General features: G+C 40.9%; 1 protein-coding gene across 2 annotated transcripts in view; it reads right to left on the bottom strand.

Annotated features, from left to right (window-relative positions):
• Positions 1-11925, bottom strand: part of MAGI2 (membrane associated guanylate kinase, WW and PDZ domain containing 2) — a gene marked incomplete at both ends in the record, with an annotated part of 741772 nt that extends 729847 nt beyond the window's left edge. For both annotated transcript variants that reach the window (XM_080355648.1, XM_080355649.1), the window contains one exon: positions 11625-11925. In XM_080355648.1, coding sequence (XP_080211774.1) covers positions 11625-11925 — 301 coding nt within the window. The remainder of the gene's footprint in view (positions 1-11624) is intronic.
• Positions 11926-12242: the final 317 nt, after the last annotated feature.

Raw genomic sequence — 12242 nt, 5'->3', positions numbered from 1 at the left:
TATTGGATCTCCTACATTCACTAAGAGAAACCGATACTGCCCTCTTCACATGCAGGAAGTGATTTCTCAGGTAAGCAAAAAAAAAGCTTCAGTTTCTCCAAGTTTTACAGTTAGAAAAATTAACTTTATTAGCCTTAAAACACACACACGAATGTGAATCCTTATCAAGGCAAAGCAGCTGTAATACCCCTCAGTTCCAGAAGGACAGGGAACTGCTGGAGAGAGTCCAGCACAGAGCAACAAAGATGATGAAGGGAGGGGAGCATCTGCCTCATGAGGAAAAGCTGAGGGAGCTGGGTCTCTTTAGCTTGGAGAACAGGAGACTGAGGGGTGACCTCATTAATGTTTACCGATATATAAAGGGTGAGTGTCACGAGGATGGAGCCAGGCTCTTCTCAGTAACAACTAATGATAGGACAAGGGGTAATGGGTACAAACTGGAACACAAAAGGTTCCACTTAAATTTGAGAAGAAACTTCTTCTCAGTGAGGGTGACAGACACTGGAACAGGCTGCCCAGGGGGGTTGTGGAGTCTCCTCCTCTGGAGACATTCAAAACCCACCTGGACACCTTCCTGTGTAACCTCATCTGGGTGTTCCTGCTCCAGCAGGGGGATTGGACTGGATGGTCTTTTGAGGTCCCTTCCAATCCCTGACATTCTGTGATTCTGTGAATACTTCTTCAGATCAAATTAAATGTACACAAACCCCTACAATATTTCACACGTATTTAAAGGAGACATTTTTAAATTTTATGGGTTCATCTGTTCAGAAGTGTATTACAGTACACAGGCATGACATAAAAACACAATATAAACATGAATCCAGAAGGCTTTTTAGTTAATATTTTAATCACTGACTTTTAATTTTAATTAAGAAAATGCAACATCTTGATTTTCCTTTATTTTCTCAACAAAACCTCCAGTGCTGTGACACATTCTTTTCCTGAAATCTTTTATGCTATTTTTACTGGAAAATGACCAAAGAGAGTGAGTGTTGAAAAAGCTTTTTACTGGCTTATCAGAAATTCCAGTAATTCTTCTACAAGTTTACAGGGGAAAATGTTCTCCTTCAAGTAAATGGAGTAGATAAAGAGGAAAAAACCTAAATTGTTCAGGAAATATATTCTTCATATTTAGAATAGCTAAGGTTTTGTAAACAGACTTCACTAACAGTAGCTGTAATGGAAAGACCATGAGACAACAGACCAGTGCTACCAATAATAGATGCTCCACATTAGTCACAACCGGGTATTTTCTCGCAAATCCTATTGCTCAACTTTTATCCACTTCACAGCTTCTGTCATCAAGACTGAAATATTGTCAATTTGAGTTACAGATCCTGTGTTAAAATGATACAGGGTATTTTCAATAACTATTACTAAGAAAGTCATTATGGCTAACTCTGAATTTAATGTGAATACTTACTTACATTGCCATAGAAACTACAGACTCACAACTTGAAAATGTCATGCTAGTTGCTATAACAAAAAGGCAGTTCCTCTCACCAAAAGGTTTCAGACTTTATGCATGAGACAACAGGCAGATATAACAAACCCACACGGAAAGAGAAATCAGAAATACCAGCAAAAACAATCACTGTCAATATAATGAACAGGAGTCACAGCACATCACCTCATGTTGTCAAGTGCAGAGTTGGCATCTCAGCCCAACTGAGCTTTGAGGAGAGTTTTGCAAAAGAATAGTGTAGTGGGTGTGTGGGAAATCCATGGGGGTAATTACACTTTACCTAAGCAAAGCACACAAGAGTTTAAATGGAAAAGGTGTTCACCTCCCGCCCCAATCTGCTATAAGAGCTTGGCAGTTGCTGCCTTTCCCACTCCATGAGAACTGGGCTGCCACGATGGGAGCACACGGTCTGCAACAGGACTCTGCAACACATTGAAGTATAAAATGCTGTTCCTATAAAAATACAAGGACAGAGAATTAAAATATAATGGAATTAATTCTTGTTATATACTAACGTACCATTTTGGAAGCATAAGAGAGGCTTATGTGACATTTATTAATGCAGTTTTAGCACAAAAAAGGACTTAGTAAGGAAATAATAGAAACTAACACAGCCATTTCATTTCATACTAGTTAAAGAACCAGTCATGGGAATGCAGCTATTCAGGGTAACTCATACAGGGCACAAATGGGACTGTTCCTCAGTTTTCAAACTGAGTTTAAAAATCAAGCAAACAAAAAGAGTGTGTTGTAACAACTTACATGTTAAACAGATGTCCTGGAATGAGACTGAGGCCCTAATTTTGTTTACTTTCAGCTTCTGCAGCAGGAGTTAGGTGTGACTTTATGAAATTAATATACTTTATCAGAAATAAGCAGATTAATTGATGATTGCCATGAAGGAAACAAAGCTAGAAGATTTTTTTTTTGTTAAAAAAAATCCACATAAAATGTGCAATTTAACAAATCATATTCCATATTTCATTTTGACAAATGCAAGGACAATGTGAGACATGAAGACAGCAAGATTAAATAGGTAAGTAATAAAAGATGACTTGTACCAGTTTCCAGGAAGGATTTCCACTCTGGAATACTAATGTTACATTAACACAGCTACACAATTTACTTCCTAGTATACAGTGTAGAAAATTTTGCTCATTATATTCCTACTATTATTTACCAGTTGTTCTGCTATTCATTGGAAATCTATCAGCACCACTCATTATTATAAAATGTTTGGTTGTTTTTTTTTCTGCATACTGAAGACACAGTATTTCTTTAATTTTGTTCTCAGTGTCTGACCTAACAGATTCCCAAAGGAAAACCCTGGCCCCCAGTATGATAATCTGGGGACTCTGCGAACAATTTAATAATTCTGGATAATTCAATAAAATGACTGCACCAATGGCTATAGAGACTACCATATGTTGTCAAGGCTGTGTCACGTATCTTCCAGACCAGGGACAATGGGAGATTGTTATACCAGGCTTGCTCCCCTCAGAACAGGAATGATCTGGAATCATGGAATGCCAAAATTCTGGGTCAAAACAAGTTGCTGCATGCTTTCTGAAGTAAATTCAAGCATGGAGGGCAGAAATATCTTACTGCTCAGAATGAACTAGTTGGTGCTAATGCCAGACCTGAAAGGCACAGTGCTTGAAAGGGTCAAGGTGAACTCCAGGAAATAAAAGGTATATGGGGGAGCTCCTTGAAGGACACTGATCTGAATGAAGAATGATTCAAGAGAATCAACAAACTAACATAGAAATGTAAGCAGCTGTTATTTCCCCTATGGATTTTTTCTGATAGTGGACATAGCCCCTCTGCTTCATCTGCAGACCATAAAACACAGGCATGTTTGGGTTTTTCTTCCATTTTCACTTCCATTGTCTTGAACACCTGAACTGTAACCCTTGCTTCCCAAGGTCAGAGGTCTGAAAAAATAAAGGCACAGAAGTTACTCGGTGCTTGTGGGCCAGCACTACTTCTGAAGGTCAATGGCACCTCAACCATTTCAGTTCCAGAGAAGGAGGATGCAGAAAGTGAAACAGGGAGGTCAAGGTGCCACCTCAGCAGCAGGACCCACATGCAGTTCTGGTGTGATGGTAACTCAACACCACCTGGTAAATCTCTGTTTTGTAGGAGTGTCACAAACATATGAAAGTCACGCTACACAAATATGTGTCATCCAACACAAATAAGTGTTTCCCCCCCTTTCTCAGGAAGCACCATTGTTTCACCCTGCTTTGGTAGGAACTTGGGACAGAAATATATTAATAGATGCATTAAGAGCAACTCATGATTTCAGCTAAAGAATAATAAAGACAATTTTTTCATTGGAATGAATCAATTGTGGGTATTTTAGAGAGCCAGCTTTTGCTCAGCATGATATTTCAACATATTTTGAGGAACTAAGACAGACATGGGAAATGCGTGTTCCCTGTGTTGATTTTCCCTGTGCTAAAGAACCTCCTCAGGGCTGTACAGTCTCTCTTGAATATGACAGAATATGTGATTTCTAAAACCAGTAATATTTTAGTTTAAGAATCTCTGAATTTTTTTTCCTGGGACTTTCTCTCTCACATTTAACTTTCTCCATTTTGTTCCTTGTCTTTTCTTCATCTTTAGTTTGTGAATTGTGGAAATAATCAAAGACATCCAGGAGAAAGATCTGAAGCTGACAAGCAAACCAAAACAGCATTATTCATATATTACTAATCATAACATATATGAATGAGAAGACACCTGCAAGTGCTGTGTTGACAGCAACAAAACTTTTGATTAAGCTGTCTGGATCCCAGAAATCTGCCTGTGCTCACTGAATGCAGAAATAATGCATTTGTGGTTCATTTACATATTGTAAAAGGGGTAAATATATGGCAGATATAAACAAACAACAGCCTTCTGTCAACTAAACTTCTACTGAAGAGTCCAAATTATGGATAGGAGGTTTTAATAAATGAGACTTCTTATGCTACTGTTAAAAGAACATTCAAACCGTAAGTATTGTTTTAGAGATTATCAATTACCAGTGAGAATTTTTGTCCAGTTTAGGAACATTAGGTAAAGTTCCTTTTCATTAAAGCCCTTCGCTCTCTTCCTTTTGTCTTGCTTCCATCTGCTTTTCCACTTTTCCACTGTGGTAGCTTCAGCCTACAGGGAGAAAGCTTTACAAGTGGTCATCAAGACTATTACATTTTCTCACTGGGTAGATCTCTATGAGGTTGAAAGAAAGCTGATTTGTAATAAATTAGATGTGCTGAAGAGATACTGTTGCAATCACCGCCTCTGTGATTTTAGAAAATTTAGCTAAGGCCAGCATTGCAATGAAATTCAGTAACAAAAACCAAAGATAGATAAGCACTTTGCTGCTGAAATCAATACCTCCAAACTCCGTGCTATAGATTGCACCTGCTTGGGTAGGCAGCTGGTCAATCTTATTCCAAAGTTTATGATGATTTTATTTCCTACTGCAGAAAATTGTGCCATACTGCACATACTGTTCATTGTAACTACCTTACATATATGCATCGAAACTTCTATGAAAAACATTCTAGACTAGTGTTGTGGCCTATAAATATAGTTAGATATTATTGTATAGCATATATACTATACTGTAGTGTAGCAATACTACACAAAGTCTTACACACTCTCAACCTACAGATAAAAAGCCCTACCCATAGCTCTCCAAAAAAAACCAAAAAACAAACCAGAGATGTATATATATACTCATATATTTGTAAACACGTATTATAAGTATGGAATTCAAACAAATGCTTCCAGAATGTTAACACAGTCAAGCAATAGTACTATGCTCTTCAACTCTTGCCCTGGTGCTCTCCAGCAAAAAAAGTGTCCCTTTTTTAAATTTGTTGACACCTCTATGATGAAGAACAAGAAACATCTGCTTCTACAACCACTGCAGCACTTTTCTCTCCATCACTCTTTCTAAATCACAGTTATGACCACCTGCTCACATAAATCCCTTCTGAAGGAGCACTTTTTCCATATATACACCACTGCTTGTATACAAAAAAAAATGTAGATGAATAATGTATCACTTCTTTCACATTATGAAAGGAGGTCCTTACCTATAAGGAGCAAGAAACCATGAACACTGAAAGCAAAAGCTCAGAATCCGTATCTTTCATGAAATACTGAATTAATGCAGGTGAGGCTACAGGATACATAAAGTAAGTCAGATGTAATTTTACCCACTCATGCCAGTACTTGCCTTTGATGTCAACAGTATCAGCAGATGGACAGGTGTTAGTGTGAGATGAACTTTACCATATGTGACTCAACAGAAATAAGCCAAGCAGTCTCAATTATTTCATTTCTTCAAGGAAATGATGTATTAGCAAAGTCATGGCCCCATTCTTTAATGACACATTCGTAATTCTCAGAGAAGGAAAAAGACCGATGAATATAATTCTACCGCCAGCGAACACACAGAGTTCCTGACATTAAACATCAAAATCTCTGTAGAGGAGCTGAAGAATAAATCACCAGCTACATGAGTCAGAAGTCAGCTTCAATGGTCTTTAAATTAAGACAGGCAAGCATAAGAATGACATAAACTAATGGTAAAAAGAGAACTCTGAATTTGATTTCTGGAGTTAGTAAAATTCTAATGAGCGCAAGTTAGGGAAAAGGAGTAGGTATGAAGAACAGTTTATTTTTAAATATTGTCTTTGCTTGCATTATATATCAGAAGTGCAACTATGCAGGTTTTCATAGTTCTTTGAGTTTTGTTTTTGCTAGATGCTTGTAATTCTTTTTTTTTTTTAATTTAGGAAAATCATGCAGCTTTCTAGTATAAAATATTGTTCTTTATATTAGTGAAGAAAACTTTATCCAACATTCACATCTTGGAAGACAGTATATGTTGATACCCAGGAAGAAAAAACACAAAAAACCAATCTGTATGCACAGAGTATTTTAATGAACACAGAAGAGAATTACTAATGAACTTAAATACCCAAAGTATTTCTTAAAAACATAACTATCTATAGGCAAATGTGTATGAAAAAGTCTGCAGCAAAATAGTAACATTTTAACCAGCTGGCATGGTATTTACATGAGCAGGGAAAAACTTTGCAAAACCAAAACATTCCTCTACTTCTCTGTTGAAAGGCTTGACACAGAGTTTTAAATTAAAAATAAAATAAAATCATATATGTATGTATATATATATGTATAAACAAGGCCAACTGTAAACCAGGTTTTAATTGCAAAACTAACAGATGAACTCATTAAAAAAAAAACAACAAACAACACACAACTCTACAAAGTTACTAAATCCCTCAGCCATAATTCACTGGGTGCTGGGACAATACTGTCCTGTCCCTTTACTCTTTGCTGGGAAACCAGTGTCACCAGTTCCAGGACTGGGATGCGGAGGATGCAGATCTCCAGTCTGCCCAGACACCGGCACTCTTGTCTCCAGCCTAAAGAGGGTCCAAATCTTCTCAATGGGAAACTGCTTGCAAATATGCTTAAGTCCATCTATAGCCAGGAAAACATTTCAGCGTATAGTTACTCCTAAGTAAATTATTAGACTGAGAAAGCAAAACTGGTTTCAAGTCCCTACTTACATCATGTGTACTAAATGCCTTTTTGCATAAGGAGCTAAAGCATTATGGGTTGAAGCTTAGCAAGTCTGATGATTTAGAGTCAAATCTGAGACATGAGAAAGTGTCAACATAAATATGAAAGTTGTTCAACTACTGGTTTCCAACAGTCATACAACTAAATGCTTCTAAAACTAAATTTAATTGCTCAGTTGGTAAGATCACCTGGTTACTTGGCATGTGCAAATCATTTTCCTTGAGGAAGAGACGTGTCAGGCAGCAGCTCCAGGACAAAATCTGCTACAATGCTCCTGAGTTCTGAAATTCACGTTTCAGACCATTCACTGGGATTCTGCTCAGTGCATCTGTGGAAGTTTATAACTCTATGCAAAGAATAAAGACCGTGGTTTATGCAGTATAACTGAGTGGGCTGCTCCTACAACTCTTCAAACTAAAACCAAAGCTGTATGGGAGTCTGCGCACATCACAGACATGAATCACCTACTGATGGGAATTACTGGAGAAAGATGCTGTGGATCTGAGGCAGCAGTGATGAAGAGAGTGTGGAACGTGAGACAACATTGCTCCTCACATGACTCTTCCCCATGTGATTACTTATCCAAATTAGGATTCCTTTCCTCAACACATTGCTACTTTTACAACTACGCATCTGTGCATCTGTGGGAAGAAGATAGTACTTAGTCTGAACTGTTCTGCATATAAAAACAATCACCTTTGAAATTCACAAGTATTTTTTTCAGAAACAGTAAGGCTCTTTTCTTCACCAGAGACAGCAGAAGGTAAGAATGCATAACATCTGCAAATATGCCAAACTAATTTGACTACTGTACAAAATTATCCCGCTGAAAGGTATATATTCAAAAAAGCATTGGACTTTACACAAGAAATCCTGTCTTCTTCATCTGATGTAATGGACAGCTTTGCCATTGACTTCACCTGGGCCAACATTTTGCCCCATATGTTTTAAGAGAATCTCTGTGATTCTGCCAACAGTAGCACAATAAGCAGCTTGCAAGAAAAAAATAACAAAAAAAACCCAAACAGGAAATAGTCTCTAAGGAATACTTCTCTGTGAATTCTTACAATTAGCTTTAATAATAGTAATAATAATAATAATAATAATAATAATAACAATAATAATAATGGCTCTTACACTTTTTTCTCCCTGTGCAAAATCAGGCAATAATTTCCTGCATTAAAATCTTGTTTATTTGGAGTCATACTTAGGAGAGTGGTATGTCAGATCATAACATGGAAGTGCTAATTAGTTTCTCATGTTGTTTACTTCTCCTGATGATATACAGCAACTCCTACATTATATGATTGTTATTTCTAAGTTAATATCACAGTATCACAATATGTTTGGGATTGGAAGGGACCTCAAAAGATCATCTAGTCCAATCCCCCTGCTGGAGCAGGAACGCCTAGGTGAGGTCGCACAGGAACATGTCCAGGTGGGTTTTGAATGTCTCCAGAGAAGGAGACTCCACAACCCCCTGGGCAGCCTGTTCCAGTGTCTGTCACCCTCACTGAGAAGAAGTTTCTTCTCAAATTTAAGTGGAACCTCTTGTGTTCCAGCTTGATCCCATTACCCCTTGTCCTATCATTGTTTGCCACGAAGAAGAGCCTGGCTCCATCCTCATGGCACTCACCCTTTATATATTTATAAACATTAATAAGGTCACCCCTCAGTCTCCTCCAAACTAAAGAGCCCCAGCTCCCTCAGCCTTTCTTCATAAGGGAGGTGCTCCACTCCCTTAATCATCTTTGTTGCCCTACACTGGACTCTCTCCAGCAGTTCTCTGTCCTTCTGAAACTGAGGGGCCCAGAACTGGACACAATATTCCAGATGTTTTTAGCTAAAGATGTTCAGCTCACATAAAACAGCAATATTCCATTGGACTTATTTTAAAGAAGTACTTAACCTTGTAATGTGATAAGTGTTTCATTGTTTCGAAGAGAGGGGTGTTTAATCAGACACAACGTAATGAAAAAGCATGAAAGCACCTTTATTTTCCACACTTCAAAACAGCCAAGCTAACTTCTGTAAACTGAATTAGCCATTCCCTGATTTCATCTGCAAGTGAATATTCAAAACTTTCAAATAAGATAAATACTCACAGTCTCTTAAGCACCACATTATAAATAGTTGTGTCCTACCTTCATGTTTCTTTCTGACTTTATTCCTAGGCAGCACTGAAGAAGCAGCTACAGTCACATGGTGCATTCAAGGTCATACTATTCTAATTTACAGAGATATCATTGATAAATTATGCAGAAACAATGACAATGGACTCATTAACCTTGTTCCAGCATGCTAAAGTTGTTTTATAATTAAAAGGAGAATAAAAGTTACAAAAACATATAAAGATTTTATTGCCCAGTTTTTTCTTTCCGACACTCTGCTGCAAAGTACAGTTGGGGAATAGTAATTTGTTCCTGTAAAGAGACGCCTGCTGTCTGTGATTTGTAATCCAGGGGTGCAGAGATTAGACTGAGCGACACTGAAGGAGGAGTCAGGAGGTAAAATACACAAACCATTGACATTTTTCTAAAAAAATAGGAAGTTGGATCCAGAAGGCCTCTCCCTTTGGCAAAGTAAAGGATGAAAGATCATTCCAGCCAGGAACTCTCTCTCAGTCCAAGAATCTCTGCAGAACTGTCATTTCCAAACACACAGTCATCTGGCCAGTGCTTTGAGGACTTGCATCAAAAGCGTAGTGTGTTAACATACTGAAGTAGAACTCCTTGGAGATATATATAAAAACTAGGCAGAATTCAGAATGCATGCTTCATGTCTCATTCAAGAAACTTGCAGTAATCCACGGACTAAAAGCCTGACTAATGTCCCTAATTCATGTATGACAGATATCTTTATTAAGGGTGCAGACATTAATGAATCACTGGTAATTACTTTAAGAGAAATATTACAAAAACAGTGAAGAGGTGGGACAGAAACTGTTTCACATAGTAAATGAACGTAACCTTAAACTGGCATTACTGTAAAGCATCTATAGGATTTATTCAAAGAAAAAAGAATTTAAGTAACTTCACAGACAATGTATCCTTATCTTCTTGACACTTCCACTGCTGCTTCTTTTTGAATTCCATCATAGTAAGACCAATCGCACTAAAATTATTGATAAAAAGAGAAAAGTACAAAGCAGGTTTCCTGGAGTTTAGGTGACCAGAGATGACACTATACTGCAAGACAGAATCCATTATACTCCTTTCTAATTTTCACTTATCACATAAACTATTTTGTCTCCCTGCATTGCCTGACTATCAAGATAGGATCTACAACATATTGCTCAACTTACCCAAGAGGACAAATAGAAAAATCCCAGATTGTATCTTCGGTTAGAGGTTTGACCTTACATAGACAGATGAATATATCATAAAGTACATTTTGAAGGCCTGAGTGAAAGTCAAATTCTTTCTACTGATTCTGCCATGTTTGGATAAACTTATAACTGACACATCTTTCAAGCATTCAGAAGTATCACAAATTTAAACAATAAACCACCAGTTTCAATGAGGAAGTTAAACTACAAAATTATACCAAATGTCAGAAGAACTCTCCTGTATGTCCTCTTAGCAAAGGCTGCCAGCTATAGTTAGAGCACAAACGTCTCTGATGCACGGCATCCAAGATCTGCCCACTGCAGAAATCCCTAAGTTTTCAAGGGCTGCGTTTAGTGCCCGGCTGAAATGCGCACTCCAGCAACGCGTGTGCAGCTGCCGCACCATCCGTGTCCAAGGTGCACCTACAGACTCACAGCTCCTCTGCTTCAGAAACACTGCTGGGGTACCAGAAACCGTCTGCAAGCATTCAGCTGATGACAGCCCAGCTCAGCATAGTTTAAAGAGGATAGAAACAAACATGTAAACAGCATCTGTGGCATCTCTTCTCTATTGACTTTCCTGGAAATGCATTAACCTATTAAAGTACTTCAAAAATAAATACGAGTAACCGAGGAGAGGCAAAAGTAGACCGTTCTCTCCCGAAAGTTTCTCCTTGCTTCTCCCTCCCACTTTTTTCAGAGCTCCCCGTTCCCTGGGATTAGGCGATCGTTTTCACCGGGGATCGAATGAATGACTTTTCCGCTAATGACACTTAAGAGATGCTAAAGCCGCCCTTGATGCCACAGGGACCCGGCGCGCAGCAGCGGCAAGTCCCTGCCCCCAAGCCCGGGAGCCAAGGGCGAGCCCCGCTCCGCAGCCGGCCCGGCCGCTCCTCCGGCCCCGCCGCCAGCAGCAGCAGCCGCCGGAGGGGCGGCCGGTGCCGGCGGATGGGGATGCAGGGGGGGTGCCCGGCGCCGCCGCCGCCCCCCCGTCCCCTCCCGCGGCATGGCGAAGCGCTGTCACTGACGCACATTTAATTCGCCCGGCTGCGGGCACCGCGCAGCGCCGCTCGCATCCTCCCCCCGCCGGCGGGGAGGGGGCGGCTCCGGCGGGGAGGGGGAAAGTCAAACTGTAGCAACAAAGTTGCTCCCCCCCAGATCTGCCCCGGCCCCCCGGAGGGGGTGGGGGTGTGGATTTGGGGGCCGTGCCCGCCTTACCTTGCTTGACGCACTTGAGCCGGATGGGGTCCTTGCAGTGCTTGATCACGGCCAGCACATCCCTGATGGTGAGCCCGGCCACGGGGGTCTCGTTCACCTCCAGCAGCAGCTCCTCCGGCACTAACTTGCTGCCGCCCTCATAGGCCACCTTGCCGGGCTTCACCTCCCCCAGGTAGGGGAACTGCCCGTTCTCGGCGCCCCCCTTCAGCTCGAAGCCCAGCTGCCCCTCCGGGTTCCTCACGATCACGATCTCGTGGACTCGGCTCGTCCAGTGGTTTTTCTTCTTCAAGCCCTTGGACATTGCCGTGGGGATGCTCTGCCCGACTCCCTCCCTGTATTCCGTGCTTCTTCCCTCCCTCCCTCTCTTCCCCACCCTCCCCGGGGCAGCCGGGCTCCTCCGGGGCAGGCTCGGGGCGGGGAGCGGCCGCCGCTGCTGCCGGCCGGCGGGAGGGAGGGCGCGGCGGCCCCGCGGGGCTGGGGAGCTGAGTCGGGGAGCGCCTCTCTGCCCTCTCCGTCCGGCTTTAGCTGATATCCATGGCAGCCGCGGCGGCCGGGACCCTGCCTGTGCGTGGATGTACTAGTTGTAGAGAAACTGGCAGCGGGGAGGGAGGGAGGAGG

This window comes from Nesoenas mayeri (genome assembly GCF_963082525.1).
Source record: "Nesoenas mayeri genome assembly, chromosome: 1".
Lineage (NCBI taxonomy): Eukaryota > Metazoa > Chordata > Aves > Columbiformes > Columbidae > Nesoenas > Nesoenas mayeri.
Note: the sequence above shows the minus strand (reverse complement) of the source record. Positions and strands in the feature narration are given on the sequence as shown.